General features: G+C 38.8%; 1 protein-coding gene across 1 annotated transcript; it reads right to left on the bottom strand.

Moving 5' to 3' along the window:
* Positions 1–4,418: 4,418 nt before the first annotated feature.
* On the bottom strand, positions 4,419–15,654 carry CLBA1 (clathrin binding box of aftiphilin containing 1). Its single transcript, XM_062576896.1, has 6 exons — positions 15,569–15,654; positions 13,641–14,321; positions 10,017–10,165; positions 8,358–8,487; positions 6,990–7,103; positions 4,419–5,205 (listed from the first exon to the last, which is right to left on the bottom strand). Exons 2-6 carry the CDS (start codon positions 14,088–14,090, stop codon positions 5,038–5,040), a joined length of 1,011 nt encoding a protein of 336 aa, XP_062432880.1. The 5' UTR covers positions 14,091–14,321; positions 15,569–15,654; the 3' UTR covers positions 4,419–5,037.
* Between the last annotated feature and the right edge of the window lie 3,994 nt (positions 15,655–19,648).

Here is a 19,648-nt window from a genome sequence, read left to right as displayed (position 1 = left end):
TTAGAAGAAACAAAGAAGGAAAAAAAAACAAAACAAAAAAAAAAAAAAAAAAAAACTTTGAGTTACAAACTTCATTCCAGACATTTTTTCCTTAGGATCCACTTATCCAGGCAAAGCACTCTGCTAGACTGGCTGTGCTTTGGTACCCAAGTTGTGCTTTGTCCTGACAAATTCTGAGGGTCTGCTTCATATTTAAGTAGGAGGAACTGAGAACTTGTACCAGACTCAAGTGAAGCAATCCTGTCACAGCTGCTTGCTGAGTTTTTTTTCTTTGAGTCATCAACAGTGGATTTGGCAAGCTAAACTCAGATCCACAGTGAAGTTTGCATTTTAACAGTTCAAATGCAGCTCATTTTTAGCCAAACTGCATTCTGCAGTCCTACCTGGCATATGATTACTCCAGGAAGTTCTCAAATGTTCACTATTGAAAAGATCAATGTTGCTTATGAATTCTGTAATTACCCCAAACTTTGAAAATAATATGACTTCTGAAACACTGCTATCTAAAGAGCCACATGTCTCAATGATGCATGAAAACCTGGAAAATGAGTAAATGGTGCCACACAAACTGCAGCAACATATGCACTGTTCCAACTAGCTATGGTGCAGCTCAGGGTGCAAAGCTCTTCAGCTCTAAGTAGTGGAAAAACTGCCCTTTGTTGGACAGCCTGGACACTTGATTGTGGAGCAGTTTATGTTGTCTCATGGAATGCGTATTACCCAAAATATGGTTAAAAGGTCCGTAAGTGAACTTAAGCTAAATAGACAAATTGCATTTAGTTGAGGTAGATGAAAACAATTCATTTAAAGCACTGAAAAGATTTTTTTTTAAATAAGAAATTGGTATCTGCATTCCAGTAAATACGAAATGGTAAAGCTAGTAAAAGTATTCATTACATTCCAACAAGTTAAATGTATTGCAACGCTTAATTGAATTTTTACTAACATGAAAATCTAGATTTATTTAGGGGATAACTTTTTTCATTCTAGTTATTCAGAGCTAAAAACATGTGTGTGTGTATGTATATATATATATATATATATATATATATATATATAAATATAAATAAAATACTGATCCCTACTAAATGTTTAGCAAAACTACGGCTTGGTTTAGTTCTCCCTGCTGTAAGTTGTTACTCAAAAAAATGAGGAAAAAATTGTGATGGAAAAAATCATTTAAGTATAAGCACTGAATAATAGAGTAGTTTTTCAATCATAGATCTTAAGACTATAAGTGAATAACACTATTCTCCAATCTCATCTCCAAAAAAGGACAGGTCAAAGAACCTGTTGTTCAAATGTGGTTGAGGCCCTGCAACTGTTGCTTTTGGAAAACTGCTCTCAGAAAATATTTCCAACAAGCAAATCCTGTCAGTTTTCAAAAAATACATTTTAAAAAGCCAAATATCACCTGAAACTAACATTCACCTTTTTATACAGTCTTTTGAAACTGTTTTTACTCAAATCTTTTCTATTTTGATCTATTAACTCTATTATGACCAAGTTCAGTGTTCTAAGGCACTTAAGAAAAAAAAAGTTTAAGTATTTGTAAATATGTCTAACAAATACTGGGCCTATGGCATACTTACAGACCATAATGAGGTCTAAAATGTGGGGAGGGGAGTAATCAAATTCTAAATATTTTTATTTGGATTTATTAAAAAATGGCCCACAAATACTGGCAATACAATGTTTCTAAGACAAAACCTTCTAAAACTGTGCCCGTCTATTCAATTTTAAATGATATTTTGTTGAAGTACGTGCTTTCCCCAAGTTATACTTGTGTTTACTTTGACCACACATTTTCAGTCTTCTGTAATGTAGGTGGTTGTTTTTTTTTTTTTTTTTTTTTTTTTTTGCACGACTTTGTTTACAATGTTGCTCCTATAAAGAGAACATTTCAGTAGTTAAATTTCTGATTTGAACGTCTAGAACTTTGGTCTATGTATATTTTTCCTCTAGTCTCAAACAAAAATCTTAATGTTATAATTTACTTTGAAGGAGAAAGGCATTTCTGTCTAGCTCAGCTGGCTAAAACTCTTACCTTGTTTTGGTTTTCACCTTTTCAAAGTCCTAAGTAAATGTCAAAAGTCTACGGTATTTACTCTTTTTCCACAAATACAACACAGTACAGTAACACGTTCAGTTCATCAAAACTAAGTATTTTGCAGCTAAGAGCTCACAACTAAGATTAGAAACGGTGAAATTCGTAGCTTAAAATTATGTATCTTCATAGGATCTTTTTCCTCCATGCACTATTTTCACAGAATAAACACCTGCAACTTTTTAATCTTAAAACAAAGTTGCATTTCAGGAGTTGGTGAGTAGCCGACTGTTGGGCTTCGTGCCAGGGAAGAACCGCAACAAGGAAATGACAAAAGGAAACGAACACTGAGTATTTGTGCAGAACGCAGCCGAAGGCTTTCCCTCACCCTGCACAACAGAAGCCGAGGCTACTTTTATCCCTTGCACTAGCCCTAAAAGCGATGTGCTACAGCTCCCTGTGCGGAGGCTCGCCTCCCCGAGCACGCGCTCTCGTCCCTTACGGGAAGCAGAGCCTAATTCCGGCTTTGTGCAGCGTGTGCTCGTCGTGTCCGTACTGAGGAGGGCTGCCGGGGCTCCAGAAACGCTAAGCTGGGTGGCATTTCTTTGTCATTTCAGTTCTGTTAGAGGCACTCTGAAAGACACGAACTTGTTCGCTTCAGACTGAAGTCGAAACTTCTCGCAGCCAGCAGTCTTGTGGAGCCGGTGTTTAGAGGCAGTAAGGGGTCAGGCAGCCCAAAGGGGCGGGGGGCAGTGGTGGTGCTGCTAAATCTGCCTGCCGGCTGAAGTGTGGAAGTTTTTCCCCGCTGACTCATGAAGGACTGAGACTCTTTCTTCCAGTTCTCCTGAATCCTGGACAGGGCTGTAAGACCTGCTACTATGACTGAGACACTACATATTTACTGCTCTCTTGGGGTAATAGTGTAAAACATATCTGCTCCATTTACCAAATGTGAACAAAAGGAAAGATAAACTTTAATGCCCACACAGAGGGTCTCAAGGAGTCTGGTGCCTCACTGCCACCCATGCTACAAACCTCTTCCCTCCTAGCCTCTCTACAGGGCCCTGTTTGTGCAAAAACCTAAGAATCAAATTTTATTCTGGTAGATGATTTCAATAATATTTATTTCCAGCTTCAAATTTCCACTCATCATTTATTGGTAATTTACTGTTTCACAAGTTTAATGCTACAGCCTCTCTTTAACACATGTTTAAGTGCTCTGAAAGACTTGTAAGGGAAATTCAAAATGAATATGCAAAAAAGTCAATTAAAAAAATCCAGCTACTTGTATTCCCACCTCTCTCTCAGCAGGAAATCCACAGCAACTGCCTCAGCCTAATGCAAAGTTTTGCTAGTCTAATCAACATTAGCTTAAAGTGAAAACAAAGTTAAGCCCCCATTCAGGAAGTGAATATGTGAAAACAGGAGGTAGTTACTGATAGAGCTTAAGTGTCTCACCAGGTTGGTGTTTTTATACAACAATTATTTTTCAAAAATATACACACGCACCCCAAAAAAACAAACAAAAAAAATCAAAAAACAACAACAACAACAACAACAGATCACACTTCTTCTTAAATTACTATTAGGGGAAGTTTTTGAAAACAAGAAATCCAGTGTTAAGTGACATTAACCCTGCTCTTAAACTCACATGGAGTTTTCAGTCTAGCCATGCAGAACTCTTAAGACAGGGAAACTGCTGAGCTATTTTCAAATAGGACTTACTCTAACAGTCTGTTTCTATTTACTGAGTAACCACTACAGTTTTTCTTACACTAATAGCACTGAGGCATTATAAACATTACTAAAATTAGTAAATAATAGCAATTTTAATTTAACTGCTAAACACTTTGCTAGATTAAGAGCTTGATTCCACCAGTACTTTATACAGTTCTTAAAATTAAGGAGAGACACATCATTAATCGATTTAATTCTACAATATCCAAGCTGGTTCCATGCTTTTAACACAAAAAGTGTCTTGTGCTATGATATTCTCTTCAAAAAGCCAAAAGACATGATATGACAACTTTAAAACACACACTCATACGAAATTTTCATATCCATAACAGTCAAAACAGTAAATACTAGTAACTTGCATAAGTTATTACCAACAAATAAAGCTGCTGCAGCTGGCAAGGATGAACCATGGATTCTATGAATGTTAACGAAGTGCATCTCATCTGGTACCTCAGCATGCAGGAAAGCGGGCAATACAGTTGGTAAATGCTGTAAAATTTTAAAAGGCTTAGGGTACCAATTTACAGCACTGTCCACTGCTGTAAAGCCCTGAACTACACTGTTGTTAAGCTTTAACTAGCATGATTATGCATGGTTTACATATTTGGTAGTGGAATGAGTCCAAGAAGTCATGTTACAGTCAGCTTCAAAGACGTGATTTATTTCAATTAGAAATCAATGCCAGAACAAAATGTTTTGAATCTGATCACACCAGTGACTCTATCCCTATTAGCAGAGACAGCAGTTGAACAGATTTATTTTTTTAAAAACCCCAGTAAAAGCCACAGGATGTAGAAGGTTTTTTTTCATTATGCTAAGCTGCAGCAAAGTACCAGACCTCAGCTAATTCAAACTGGACTAAATATGAGAAGATAGAGTGACAAGGCACACTTCACAACACACCTAAGATGTGTTTAGATTTTGGCAGAAAAACAAGGTTTTTAATCAAAGAGATACTAAGGTCTGAAAGGTCAGTAGTTAAAAAGAGTAGTTCAGTATCTTTAAGGTTTGATTGCAGCTGCATTTACTGTAAGGGACATGACTCAACAAAACTTACCAGGAAAAATTTGTATCTAACTTCAAAACTAAATAGGGTAAGTACCTTTTATAAGGTAGCTTTAGCAACCTCATATATAGCAATATATCACTTCCCTGAAGAACATACCAAGTCTCTAGTACCAAGCCAGTAACAAAATAAAGGTAAAACACACATGGTTCAAAAAGAAGAAAGAGAAATAAAAAGTGCATTTGGTTTAACAAACATCACTACTGAAAAATTTCATTTTTAGGTTGTGTGTAGTGAAAATTTGCTTCTTTCTTGGGATTGTTATATATTGCGTATTTCCACTGGATGATGGTCTTTTCAAAAAAAGGTTACAAGTAAAAAGATGACCATGGCTGGAATCTGGTGATACAGAAAGCTGAGTGAAAAAGAAAAACCGAGTTAATTTTTTTTCCATTCCACACTAAACTAATCACTTAGAACATTTCAATCTAATTTTTACACAAAATTTATAAAATTAGCCTAAGGCAAAAAACCTACATACATATATATATATATACACACACACATATATATATATATGTATATACACACACATACACACACACACACACACATATATATATATAAAAGGACATAAGACCAGGATGATACAAAAGATCCTACTTTGTTGATTTAACTTATTCCCAAAGTAGGGCTGACATTCAGAAATATTTAATTATCTTTAGTTTGAGATACCAGGCTGTAGGGCCTGTTCTTCCCTTCAGAGGCTACTCTAAAATACACTTACCCATTTATGATAATTCTGTATCATAGTTTGTCTTAAATTTATTACTTCTTCATTCACCTTGAACCCCTTCTCCTTCACCTAAACTCTGCCGCTGTATTTTACAAATATTCAAACTGTGTGTCAGATAGTGTGTTCCCAACTCTCATCCTTATGTACTCATTGAAACAAAGCAAAACTGAATTCTGAATGAATAGGCTGTAGATGGTCTCTTTTGGTTTTCTTTCTAAATTTCCTCGTCTAATATCTGTTACGTACAAAGTTTCCAGAACCGTACAGCTTCAGTATACCACTCCATGAACTGAGCAAAGCATAGCAATGAAAACATGCCTTAAACTATGCCTCCCAGGTTTATGCTCAAGTTTATTTTCCACTCAGAAAGAGAACTTGTGTTGGAATAGTCATCCTAAATATTTTGTTAAAAATACAATGTGACTGATTTTATTTAAAGCATTGAGGAATGTCAGAATTTTTGTTTCAACTTATATTGCAAGAAATAAACAGGGCCATCTTGACCCTAAGATAAACAGGGAAATAAACAGGACCACTAAGAAAGTGCTTTCTTGAAACAGCGATGTAAGATAAAATAGACTGACCTAAGAAAATGGATACATATTTAGGCATGTATCTTTTGCTTGGCCAAAGATATTCATGTAATAAGGGCAAAGTATTTCCAATTTCATTTCCTTATACATTCTATAAAACAGTTTAAAATAGTAATGCTCTCAAATCCCAGTAATTATAACAGTAGTTCGGCCTCCCTCTAATTTGGTTAGCTACTGTACCTTTTTAAGTAGTTCCTATTTTCTTCTAGAATGAAGGAACCAAATCTGAATAATTTTTAATATCTGAAATTGGAAGTTTGAATGCAATTTCTTCTCTATACCAAATTGCCTTCTAATATTTTGCAGTCACAATCACTATTCTCACAGCGATCAACACACTGATGTTTCTACAAACTAATTTCCCTTTGTCACCAGAGCATCTTGACTACATCTTACATATTTGCCTCTCTCCTCTGCCCTCTCTCTCACTATTTACATATTTGTCTCTTTTTCTCCCTTCTCCCTCCTTCTCTCTCTCTCTCCCCTCCCCTCTATTATAATTTGACCTACAGTCAAAGTTGCATAAATAACCACACATTTCAACATTCCCCATATCATGTCACTTTGCATTTGGTATGTTCCATTTTACCTTTTCTGAAGTTGCCAAGTAGGTTTCAAAGACAGGGAACAGGGGAGGAAAAAAAAAAAAAAAAAAACACACTACGTCCACACAGCCTTATCAGAAACAAACAGTAACATTAGCAGATGCACCAGAACAATTAGTAGACAAATTCCGGACTACAACACAGAGGCACACGTCAAATACATTGCATAGTTTTCTTAAGTACTTACCTTCAGGAAAATTCTTACCTTGGTCTGGATCAGTGCTTTGCAGTTATTACCGCTGAATCCATCAAATCTGAAGTCCTCATCATCTTTAACATTTGATTCCTCAAAAATGCCATCCTGGCTCTCTGGAAAGTCCTAATAAAGAATAATTTACATTTTTTTAAAAAAACTAATGTCTATCTGATCTCAATATATGTAACATACAGAAGCTTTCCCTCAAAAAACAATAACCACAAAATTTTATTTCCTGAAACTATATTTTGATTTGTCATGTGGCTCCCCTTGTATTAATACAGTTCTATAATAAAACAAATTCAATACACATGAATCAAATTATGACTTGAAAGTTATTTCTATTCTACACTACAAATTAGCTGAGTAATACAGCAGCAGCACTGTTAAAAGCAATACAATTTTCCAATATGGGAAAAGTAGTAATGATACCATTTGAAGTTGCCTATACAGAAAAAGAAGAGATTAACTATGTTGGAAAAGTAAAATGACAGTTCTGTAAGAGGTGCTTTCCGGTGCAAAATAGGTTCTGTACCTTCAGCACTGTAATTTTGTTTACATGAGAACTTAACTTGCACGAAAAGTGAAATATGTCCAAAACAGGAAAATTAAGTTTGTCCAAGTATGTCCAAAATAGGAAAATTAAACACAACCCCCTTCCCTCTGCACAGACATTTCAGCACTCAAATTATTTATTAAAAGTTACTTCTGAAAAGCACAATTGACTAATTCTTGCCTACTAGATAGCCAGGTTGAATACTAAATCATTTCTGATACCTCTGTCTTCTCAAAATAAGAGGTTAAACAGGGACATTTCTTTTTTGAATCTTTCAATACTATTGGTTTGCTCTCTTGAGTTTATTTAAAATATACTCCTCTCCCTCAAGTCTGGCCAAAAAAGATAAAATAATCTCAGAAAAAGGGAAATGGAACACACTTTCAACTTCTATACAATTAAAACATCTAGTAATTGCCTTAACAGCCTCACTGATTCAAATCCAATTTGCACTTAATGAAAAGATAGAGGCTAACAATTTTCTCATACATTGAGCAAAAAAAAAGCCATCTTACTGAACACATCTGAAAGCTAACTCTACAACTATACCCAAAACTGAATGTACCATTTAACGCAACAAGCACTATATAATGGAGGCTTCAATGTGAAGATAATCAAAACTTCCTGCACAGCTTTCATAGTAACTGACACAACGCTGAGTAAACGCTATGTTATCATTTTTAAAAAGCCCTCTTTAAAAGAAACCTATGATTCATCCACATATAGCTCATTCCCCATGCATCTGTATGTATAACTTACATAAATCAGGATTTATAACCAAGTGTTTATGCTGGCATACTAGCCAATCTTTGTTCAGTTACCTTTTGATTTGCATTTATTCCAAGAACACTCAAGAGGTTTTCTTGGCAATGAGATTTACTCCAGCGATGTCTTAAGCTGGGGGTATTATCAAAGTCTTTAAGAATTCTCCATATGTTTCCGCAATCAATGCTAGGAAAGGAACACAAATTTAAGGTTGTAAGATCTAGAAAGCTTCCACTAAGCATATACAACTAAAACTTAATTTCACCACAATTGCACACTACCCTACTTTGAGCTAAAAAGCAACTTACCTTAAAACTATTTCAACATTTGTTCAAACTATCAACTCACTGTACTAATAAGGTTGCATGACAATAACAGGAAGAGCAACTCAACATCATTTTATGTTTGAGCCTCTCAGATAAGTGCATTAGAAGCATATTTCAGAGATCATTTTATGCCATAACTTGGATTACTCAATTAGTTCTGTGAAACACAGGTAAATAGTTCAGCCCTATTAATTCTGAACCTCATGTTTCTGTATCTCAGATCTTTCTCCTTTACTTCAGCCAAGCCTCTTCAATACAGTAACCTGATATTCAGGCAGGTTACCTCCTGATATCTGATCCAGACATGTGCCTACTACAAAACAGGGAATCAAACCAGAGGCACAATACTACTGAAGCAGTGAGAATTCAAGAGCTCCTACTGCACATTAGTTGGGGTTCTTATACTGTGTTCATCCTAGATAAATCCAAGTACTTTTAGTTTAGTATTATGATGCAAATATCATTTACCTTTAGTTTATTCAGTGCAGTATATCAGGGCTTTTCTGTCTTTAGCAGATACTCTAATATTAGAAGTCCTTTTTACACATATATCAATTTTTCTTTTTTTCCTCCACAAGTTCAAACCTGTTACTTGACTCAAGTTTAACGCATATGCAAGGAGCTTGCTGAAAGGATGCCCACATTAAATGTATTTTATTAAATTCTTGTGACATTTCCAAAATATGATCTGAATAAATTACCTAACTTTCTAGATACAAAGCCTCAGATGTATGCAAAAATAACAATAACTACAATCCTCTTCAGAAGTTGCTGATCCTTCAAAAACACGTAACAAGTCTAAAAGTGTTTCAGCTGTCTTGAGAGCTAAGTCAATGATACTAATTGCTGATAACATAACCCCAGGAAAGAAGACAGATGCACCACAGATTCAGAAGCAAATCCTGTTAAACATGAAAAGAAGTTACCACCTGAGAAAACTGGGGAGCGGAAAAGAAAGAACAGGATGCCAGTAAAAGCAGCAGCAACACTCCCACTTTAGATGAAGCAATAAGTCAGGGAGAAATAACTCAGATGCGCTGTAAAGAAAGAATACGCAAACAGGAAGAACAGGCTGCCTGTTGGTGTTCTGGCATTCCAGAAACTTAGTCATAAGAAAGCGTATCAACAGCAGAAAGAACTCTAACCAGGAATTTGTATTTTTGATATATTTCCTACCCTGTTTTCCAACAGCTAAAAACCAGTCTATTTCTTTTAATAACATAAAATAAATTGTTAAGATCCATATGCTTAAAGAGAATAGTGACCGAAAATAATTTCAGTTTGAAATTAGCCTGCAAGTATTATCATTTTTTTAATTATTAAATAAGCAATGTAATTGCTGAGACAGTTAAAAAAAAAAAAAAAAAAAAGTTTCTTTAAATTCATTACCAAAGTTGATTCTTCATGAGTTCAGAAATCCCAGTATCTTCATTATTTGTATCAAATACTTGATCTAAGCTTCTTATGCTCTCTCTGGACTGTGGTACAGAGACTTCTGGAAAGCCCAACCTAAATATATCCTCATAGCTGTGGTTTGCCTAGAAGAAGCAGAGGTTTATTACAGACATTATATGGGCCAACCCAGCAGTTCACAAAGAGCTGGTCCAAAAATTACAATTCCTCCACTGATTTTATCATCATCTGTATTTAATATTTGTATGAATATTAATGGAAGAGAGGGACTGACCCTGTAGATCAGTGTTTTGAGTATTATTTACCTAGAATGAGAGGAGGAGAAACAGAAGTTCAAGAGTTTCTGATAACTTGAGTCTCTGACTTCCAAACTGAGTCTCTTAACTAAGCTGTAGATTGGTTTGCCAGCAACAGCCAAGATTCTTTCCAGTGCTCAAGAAATTCAGTTCAGATCAAAACTGATACAAGCATCAATTCAAAAATTTTGTTTCGCTAACTTGGTATGTTCTAACACAACATTTAATCAAATGTTATATATCTACTAAACATTACATTTACCAGTAAATATCAGCATCGTGCAAACCTGCATAAAAGCTGGAATTAATCCTACTTCCTTCCACCAAACTTTTTCCAACCTATGTTAATCTGACTCATGTTGTCCAATTTACATACTTGTTCCTCCTCCAGCAGTGATGAGGAGGAGGTCTGGAGAAATGAACATAGCCACATTAGTGATACTAAATCATACAAACAGGCCAAACAAGCCAAGTGGAAGCAACAAAGTTACTTGAAGAGTAAGGAATACATACATAAGTAAAACACGCAGAATTACATCTTGTCTTACAGGGATGCCCTCATGCCATCTGGTCCAGATTTAAACTTTTTTCCTTTTGTTTATTCAAAAAAGAAATTACTGCAAATTTTTAAACCAAAACAATGAATTGTCTTCAATATCCTGTAGATGAACTGCAACTGAGGAGCAGCCATGTCACATGAAAACTAGAAAATGCAACTAGTCTGTTTTCACTGTCTAGCAAACAAATTTAAATTAGAAAAAAGGTTAATTGTTATTTTCACAGAATTCATTTAATGGTAATTCAAACAGCTGAAAAAAATTGAGATACTTACACAGTTTTATTATACTAAACTCAAAGTGGTGTTTGAGAGAGTACAGAATTAATCTACTGGGAAAGTAGGCACAATCAATGGAACTGTTAAAGGGCTTCTGAGTATGCTCCAAAAAAATAGAATTTGTGCCCCATATTTCTCCTTCCTAAAGTACAGGTTCAACTTACTTACCTTCCTGAAGGGAGACTGCTGGCACATTCAGAGTCCTAGATGAAATAATTATAATCTTGACAAGTGTCATGATACTACTGATTTGTAAAGTATTTCAGTAGACTTAAAGCAGTGATACTATTTGGAGGAGAAAGGTCCGGAAAACAGAATTCTACAAAAGAACACTTACTAAATCATATGGGGAGAGTCAGGGTCAAGGGGGAAAAAAAAAAACAAGAACTAGGTAACAAACTCCAAATGAGAAAAGAGCTAAAGTCAGGCAGCTGTTCTTGGCATTTGAGGAAAAAACAGAATCTTTAAGAAGCTTGAATTGAGGGAAGCACATGCCTGTGTTGCTTGTAGTATCTTCTTAGAATCTGATGTTACTCTGACATGCATACAGACCACTGAAATGATTATTCACTGGGCTACAGTTTAGCCAAGTCAGATGAAGAATTCACATACAGGAAAACTGACAGATTGTATTTCTATTAATTTTATAGTTTTTTTTTTTACTTAGGTATTTCTAAAAGAAAATTGAGGTATATTTTGCTTTATCTTATAGTTTTGTAGTGATTATAAATACACGAATGCATGAATTCCAGATCTGTGCTTTTTAAGTAAATCCTTTATATCCAATTATACCAGAATACAGCAGTGTTTAAGGAAGCCCATGAGTTTCTCTTAAAAGGGTCTGTACTTAAGATATGAAAAACCCTTAAAGTGGTTCAGTCACATATGCAAAGTATCCCTGCTACAGCAAGCAAGAGTGATTACTTTCATCTTGAAATACAGGACTCTGCCTCAAGTTAGTGTCATTTAATTAACTGAAGCACTTGACATTGAAAGTCAGACAAGATGATTTTGGAGGACCCTTCCAAACTAGACTTTTTTGTATTGGCCATGCAGAAGACAGAGCCCTGACCTGGAGTTGAGTCTGATTTCAAACAAACAGAATAAAAAGAATAGGAATGAAGGATATATGGATATTATACATCTGAAGAAATCTCCAACAGCGCTATTGCTTCTTCACTACCCTGAGAAAAGAAAACTCAAAACTCAGGGCAGAGCTAAGTTATTTAATTCATACTGGACAATTTCTTTTGCCTTTAAAAAAAGGCAAAAATAAAACAAAGGCTTCAGGAATATGAAGATATATTGCTGGATTTCCTTCTAAATGGAGTCTGCTGTATTCTATTTCAGCTCCAGTCATTACATACTCTCCTTTTTCAACATGAGACTTCCTGTCCTAGTGTTAAGCAGTGCAAACAGTTTAGCTCCTTTCTGTTTCTGGATACTAGTAACTCATCAGAAGCTATGTTCTGATCTCCATTCTATTAGTGCTACAGCTTGCTTCACATGCATCTTCATGCCTTCCCTAGTAAGACCTCTGCAATAGGTAAAGTTGTCCATTAAGGAGAAGAAAGCTCGTCTCCAGAAAGCCCTCAGTTTCCACAGTCATATCAAAAATTCACCTTCTAACAGAGAAGTGATAAATTATTATTGCTACTGATCAACTCTGTGAAAGTTTTTAACAATTGCTCTTTTTGTTAAAGAAATGTTTTACTTCAAGATAAAAGTAGTATAAATGAGTAGTATGAATTTTTGTTTTGTATTCAGATATTTTATTTTCTTTTTGCTAGTTTGCGTCACTTTTATAAGCATAAAAACATTAGGTGGACATGTTATAACCACTAAACTGATTAAGGGCTAATATGAATATACATCAGCATTTAACCTAATTCTTAGTTCTAACATTGTATGAGAGAATACAACCTCCTATACTAAAAAATGAAATACATTAAATTTATTATTTGTGTCAGATTTGAGAGTAAATGTTAATCTACAATGCCAACATTAAGATTATTCAGGCAGTACATAAAACACATAAGTTGCCAATTTCTGACCTAATTTTAATAATGGTTTATTTAAATAAGCTTGCAAACAGCTCATAGGATTTTTTGTCTACCTTGTTTTTGTTGTTCACTTTCCCAAATTTTGTTTCCTATGCCCATTCTGTAAAACTTGTAAACTGTGTGAGCTTCAGGGCAAGGTTCATTGTTTCTAAAGGATTATGTATCACCAGTATCCAGAAGCAAAAGAATGTGTTACATTCTTTAAAGCTCTCTAGTAGGAAAACTTGAGTATTTGTCAAACACTGCAAAGAAGTTGCTTTTCTTCCACTTAACTGCCAAGTAGCTTGGCAATTTCTCTCCCTCTACAGCATTATCCTCCATAGAGGAGATATTCAGATACAAATCTTTGGATGTAGGAAGCAGTAGTACAAACATTTTCAGCCTTTGGTTTACTGTTAGCACATACCTCGTTTACAGAGCTAGAAGCCTCCTGTCTCCCAGTGTGCAAAGATGGCTCAGAGCAAAAGTGACCAACAGAAGCAGAACCGTGTCCTTTGCATAAGTCTTTGTAAGTTTTTGTTGACTTCACCAAAACTTCAGGATTGTGACTGAAAATCTCTGATTTATCTAAGGACTCCCTGAAGCCTTCGAAATCACCCCAGGAACCACTGGGTTCTAATGGACTATGACTGCTTTCAGAAACCCCCTCACAACTTCTTCCTTTACTATTCTCTACAGGGAAGCTTTGCTGCATTACTTCAAGATTAATCATTTCTTCATTATTTCTCCTTTCATTTGAATTACAGGTGCTTTCATGGATAGACATATCACTTATATCAGCTACCAGATCTTTCAGAGATATCCAGTGTAACATGTCTGTATTACTAAGATTTTCTACTAGTGACAGGTTCTGCATTTTTGTTAATTAAAAAAAATCAGAAATCATTTGTTGAAATCTGTCCTGCAGAAAAAGCCAGTGAAGTTTAGATGAGGTAGAAATCTGAATATTTCCAAAACATAATCCAATTCTTCATTTCACCACAAGAGTAGTAACAATGCTAATCCAAAACATGATGTCCTTCAGTCTCTCCTCCAGTAATCAGCACGTGCATGTTATTCAATCTGACTTTCTGTGTAGAATATCAGCCTGCAAAGAAAGAACTGTAAATAAATACTTTTGTGATAATAGCTACATAGAAATAAGAAAGGATAGCTGATAAGGTAGGAGAAAGAATGCTTAGGTTAAAATAAACACATTCCAGTATTACGCAACTGAAAATCTCAAGAGTTAGGACTAAGTTTTAAATAGTTTTGTCTACCTGCCCACATCATAGTATTCAGTGTATCACTACTCAGAAAATACTTGACAAATGTTCTAGGTATTCTCTATCATTAATTCATCTCGTCACCTGTACACTGAGTCAGTACTCTCTGTTTGCATGGGCTTTCCCTAGCTGAAAGATCACTGAAAAGGAGTATGACTGCATCAACACAGGAACTGGCTGCTTAATTCTGCAAAAGATGCAGTGCTTCCAACTATTTAAGTAACTACGGCAGATTTAGTGAGTTAATTCTGACATCTTTAAAATATGCATGCAAGACTGAATTTATAACTTCAGACTAATCACATCTCCACAACCATTCTTCTGATTGACAAGTTGTCTTTTAGGGAACGAAGGGGTTAGAAGCTGCAGTAAAACGACTGCTAGAAGACTGGTCACTGTTACTTCTGTACTAGTACCTACAACAAGTCTTGATCACCAAGTTTACTATAGCAGGTAAGCAAGAACTGGCCAGGCATAAAGCATGAAAAGCTTAACCCACAGCCAAAGGGGGCTCACGCCTCCCCTGCGGCGCAGGCAGAAGCGGCTCCTTCGGAGGCAGCACTGCTAACGCGGGGCTTGAGGGCATCAGCGGGGCCCGGGCACGCAGCGGGAGGCGGAGCCGCCCCCCGCCGAAGCCTCTCAGGGGCCCGCGGGCGGGAGCGGGCTTAGAGAGGAGCCCCGAGAGCCGCCCGCTCCCTCCGCGGCGGCGGCTGCACCTGAGGCAGGAGGCGCCGCCGCGCTCCAGCAATCGCCTTGCGCCGGGGAGGCAGGTCCGGCCGCTTTACCCCAGAACCCCCAGGGAGGCGAGGGCCGCGGCTTTGCCTCAGTTTCCCCCGCTGCAGCGGCCAGACGCGGGCCTGCACACAGCTCGGGGGGGAGGGGGGGGGGGGGGTGCGAGGCCGCCGCTGACCGTTACGGCCGTTGGGGCAGGCCCGGCGCTCGCGCCCCGCGGGGCAGCTCCGACCCCAACACCTCGGTCGCGCCCCCCCTCCCCCCCCGCTGCCGCCGCCGCCGCTGCCTTCTCCCCGCTCCGGGCCGCGGCGGAGACGGAGGGAGGAAACCGCCTTACCCGCCTCACACCGCGCTCCCGCCCGGCCGCCGCGCAGGCGAGAACCCCGGGCCCGGCCCCGGGGCCGCGGCCGGCAGGTCGCCAGGGGCGGGGCCAAGGTGTGTGGGTGCGCGTGCTAGGGGCGGGGCCTCGCGCCGCTGGGGGCGGGGTCAAGGCGCGCGGGGGCGGAGCTGCCCAGCGGGGCGGGGCCGCTGTGGCTGGGGGCGCCGGCGGCCCAGAGAGGCCCTGCCGGCCCGCACCGAGGCCTCCCGGCCTCTGGGGTTGCCCCCAGTGCCGGTGGGGAGAGCACGGCTGCCGGCAGGGTGCGCCTGTCCAACCAGCTCCTTCCCCTGTCGGACCTGCTCCATCCCCGGCCCGAGCTGCTCCTGCCTCCTCCTGCCTGATGTCTTGTTCTTGTCAGACCTGCACCTCCTCCTGTCAGACCTCCTCCTTCTCCTCCTCCTGCCTGACCTCCTCCTCCTGCTCCCTAACCTCCTCCTGCTCCTATCAGACCTGGTCTTCCTCCTGTCAGATCTCCTATCAGACCTTCTCCTCCTCCTCTTGCCTGACCTTCTTCTGCTGCCTGACTTCCTCCTCCTTCTCCTGCCTGACCTCCTTCTCCTGCTCCCTAACCTCCTCCTGCTCCTATCAGACCTGGTCTTCCTCCTGTCAGATCTCCTCCTCCTATCAGACCTCCTCCTTCTCCTCTTGCCTAACCTTCTTCTTCTGCCTGACTTCCACCTTCTCCTCCCTGACCTCCTCTTCCTCCTGCCTGACCTCCTTTCTCCTCCTGCCTGCCCTCCTCCTACCTGGCCTCTTCCTTCTGCCTGACATCCTCTTCTTCCTCCTCCTGCATAACCACCTCCTTCTCTTGTCTGTCCTGCTCCTTCTCCCGCCCAACCTGCTCTTTCTCCACATCTTCCAGGGGAGCCATGAGGGGCAGAGTAGTGGTCACTTGTTTCCTCAGCTTCTCTGTCCTTTCCAACTGGATAGATCAGGGTGTTTCCCTGACTGAGAGTCCCAATCTCTCCCATTTTCTGGTTATTAACACCTACTTCTCTGATTCACTGACTGTGCCTGTAGGCCTTTGTCATTCTGATTTTCTTCACCTTTGTCTGGCTGGGTCAGAACCACCACCCATTTTATATTTTACAACCAGAAGTCAACTCACCCTCCAGAAAGAATCAGGAAACTGATTTCAAAATCATTACACTAAAAATAATGCATTCACTTTTTCCGACTTTCTGCAGTCTGGCAGGCTGAGGACATATATCTTGGTGTTGGTGGTTCATGTTTTTAATTTGAGAATAGCTGAAATTCTCACATAATTACAAAATTCCATGATCTAGAGTTGAAAAAATAACAATCAACCCACCCAGTAATATAATCTCGGGATTAAATGCTTGGAATAAGCCAACTACAATCTTGCAGGATCTCCTTGTTCTCTCTCTCCCTCATTTTGCCCTTTGAGGTTTCTACATTTGGTTGTCCACTTTTCCTCTCTTTATGCCTCTCTTTGCTGAGGCTGGAAGCTTGATTCACTCGTTGAGATATAGGTGGAAGGTGTGAACAGGTCGGTCCACAGCCAGGGGTGGGGGGTAACTGTCTCTTACTGCCTCTCTCTTGGGTCTGGGTGCCCAAATCATAAAGCCAGAGCACGGGCTGGAAGTGCTCTGCCCACAGCTGTTCGCTGGCTGCCTGCTCCCACATCTGTGCGACAGAAAGAAGTGCACAAAGAAAACTTCTCTTAGCCTCTCCTCAGGATGTTGGCAGCGGCTCCCTGTCCTCAGGGCTGGGTTTAAAATCTGTGCAGACCCAAGCAACAGGGGACAGTTGTAAAAGCAAGGAAAAAGGTTTTCTGGAAAGAGGCCCAAAGTAGAAAGCATTTTCTAGGCATTACCATACATATGTTTTCCAGCCCAGGCACAGATACACGCACTCCCATCCCACACATCTGACTCTCATTTTAGGCTGTACTGCTTCATCTGAGGCTGAAAGGCTGAATTTGGGAGAAATGCCTGTACGCAGAGCCAAAGAAACTTTATTGGCAAGTCTCCGAAAGAATCTTTTTGTTTTCTTTCTACTTTGGAGCCATTTCCTACCGTTTCTGGCCATCCTGTGGAAGCTTGCAGCTCTGAGGATATCAGTGAGACCCAGTGTCTCATGTTAGGATAGCACTGTCTTCCTACACTGCAGTAAATTTGTACTGAAGGGATCTTTTCAGTTTCGAAGGGAGCTCAGCTTTTTCAGTGCTTAAACATGTTCATATTTATCTTCTCAAAGCAAAAGGCTACACGCAGACTCTGTGAAGGCTCCTCTGCAGTCCGTGCTTTGCATCTGGATGTGAAGGGACACGTCGGTTTTGCAAACCTGACTCTGCCATGCAGAGTTCAAGCTGCTTTTGCATTTGTGTGAATGGAGCGGTGGGCAAGATAGCGAGCATGAGAAGTGACCCCAGATCTTAGAAACTCTGAGGTAGGAGCATAAAAAAAATGTAGTGCCTTCTTCCTGGAGTAACATCAGCAACTTCCCTAAGGCCATGCGAGGTACAGTGCTCTGTATTGATCTGCAAGACACCGTGTAACCCATTGTGGAAAGTTGAGTTGCTCCCTACAGAGGAAGCAATGGTGCTCAGGAGCCTGGTTGCAGAGCCGGCTGCTCCACCTGCCGGACATACCCAGTGCTGCCTCCTCTCTCCGCTAAACACAGCTGCAAACTCAGAGAATCACCCCAAGCAAAATCTGCACAGATGTGTGATTTTAAGACAAGAGGGAAGCAACGTGAGATGTAGGTGCTCTGCAAAGTGAACGCCACCTGCCATCATCTGAATTCCCTTCTTTTGACTTAGTCCAGCTAAGACACAATGCTGTAAGAGTTACTGTGATTGCTGGCAATAAGATTGCTAATTTGAGTTTTAAATTACACCATCTTGTGGACTGACCAATTTAAGGCAAAAGCAATATCACAATTGGATACAGTTTTTCTCTCTGAAGAAGAGCTGAATCAGGGACAAAACTCTCATTACCTGTTCGGTGGAAAAGTCTTAGGATTTTGTCAGAGATATAACAGGTCTTGAGATTTACCCCATTATTCCTACATCAAATCTATAATTTTTTTTCCTGAAGTTTCACTTCTTTATCTTAAAAAAAAAAAAAACAAAAAACAAACAAAAAAAACCCTATCTATTCAGGGTTTCAGTAAGCCAAAAGCTTCAAACACTGACTATAATGCCTGTATTTAGATGCTTAAATTTATACAACTAGTAGAACTTTACTAACCTGAAACTCGCCAACACAAACTACTGAATTAACTGAACACTAATCTGAAGCTGCCATTGCTGCTCCTGCCACCATTCTTACTGGAAAAATGTTTGTGTTTTGTACATATACTCTGTAATCATTCTTTTTCATTTTATCCTTTGGAAAATACTGATTTGCAATGAAGAAGCACGATAGAATAACTGGAAAGTATTTACTTTCACAGCAAACCTCCACTACACTGCTATAATATGATTTTTCACTCATTTGTAGAATTATCTGGTCCTAAATTTTTGAAATGTGATTCTCCTGTAAATGACTAGCATAATATGGATGACTGTTTTTTTGTTCTTTTTATTGCTTGCAAAAAAAAGTATAAACAAGGTTTGTAGCTTTGTAAACAGAATTTTGAGGTTTTTTTTTTAATCCTGAACATCAGACAAGATTAGTTTGCTATTTAAATGACTGAAATATTTTTCTTTAATTCAAATGAAATATTTAGATGACTTTTTCTTGTAGAAAGAATGTTTTGTCTAGCTCAAAATTTCATTTAGAAAGTAAGAGTAAACATGTTTTGAGAAGTCAATAGATAATTTTGATTGACTCAGAACTGACTTTTCAGTAGATGAGCTGTCTTTTCAGTAGATGAGAGTAATATTCTCTCTCACCATAAATATCTCACCTTTGAGAAATGTAGGACTTTAGCAGTTCTTTCATTTCAATAGTAATAGGAAATGCTCTTTTTTTTTGCAAAATGTTGTACAGATCAGCTCTAAACAATGATCTGAGCATCCAATTATGGTTTAAATTTGAATATATGGGTCATAATTTCATTAAACTCTCT

This window comes from Rhea pennata, chromosome 5 (genome assembly GCF_028389875.1).
Source record: "Rhea pennata isolate bPtePen1 chromosome 5, bPtePen1.pri, whole genome shotgun sequence".
Taxonomy (NCBI): domain Eukaryota; kingdom Metazoa; phylum Chordata; class Aves; order Rheiformes; family Rheidae; genus Rhea; species Rhea pennata.
Note: the sequence above shows the minus strand (reverse complement) of the source record. Positions and strands in the feature narration are given on the sequence as shown.

Bases quoted from the DNA above. Each gene is read 5' to 3' on its own strand.
- CLBA1 (XM_062576896.1), bottom strand. From the start codon at position 14,090: ATGCAGAACCTGTCACTAGTAGAAAATCTTAGTAATACAGACATGTTA. The intron at 10,166-13,640 runs GTATGTGCTAAC...TGCTTCTTCTAG, and splicing joins CTTCTAGCTCTGTAAACGAG to GCAAACCACAGCTATGAGGA. The intron at 8,488-10,016 runs GTAATGAATTTA...TTCCTTTCCTAG, and splicing joins CTCATGAAGAATCAACTTTG to CATTGATTGCGGAAACATAT.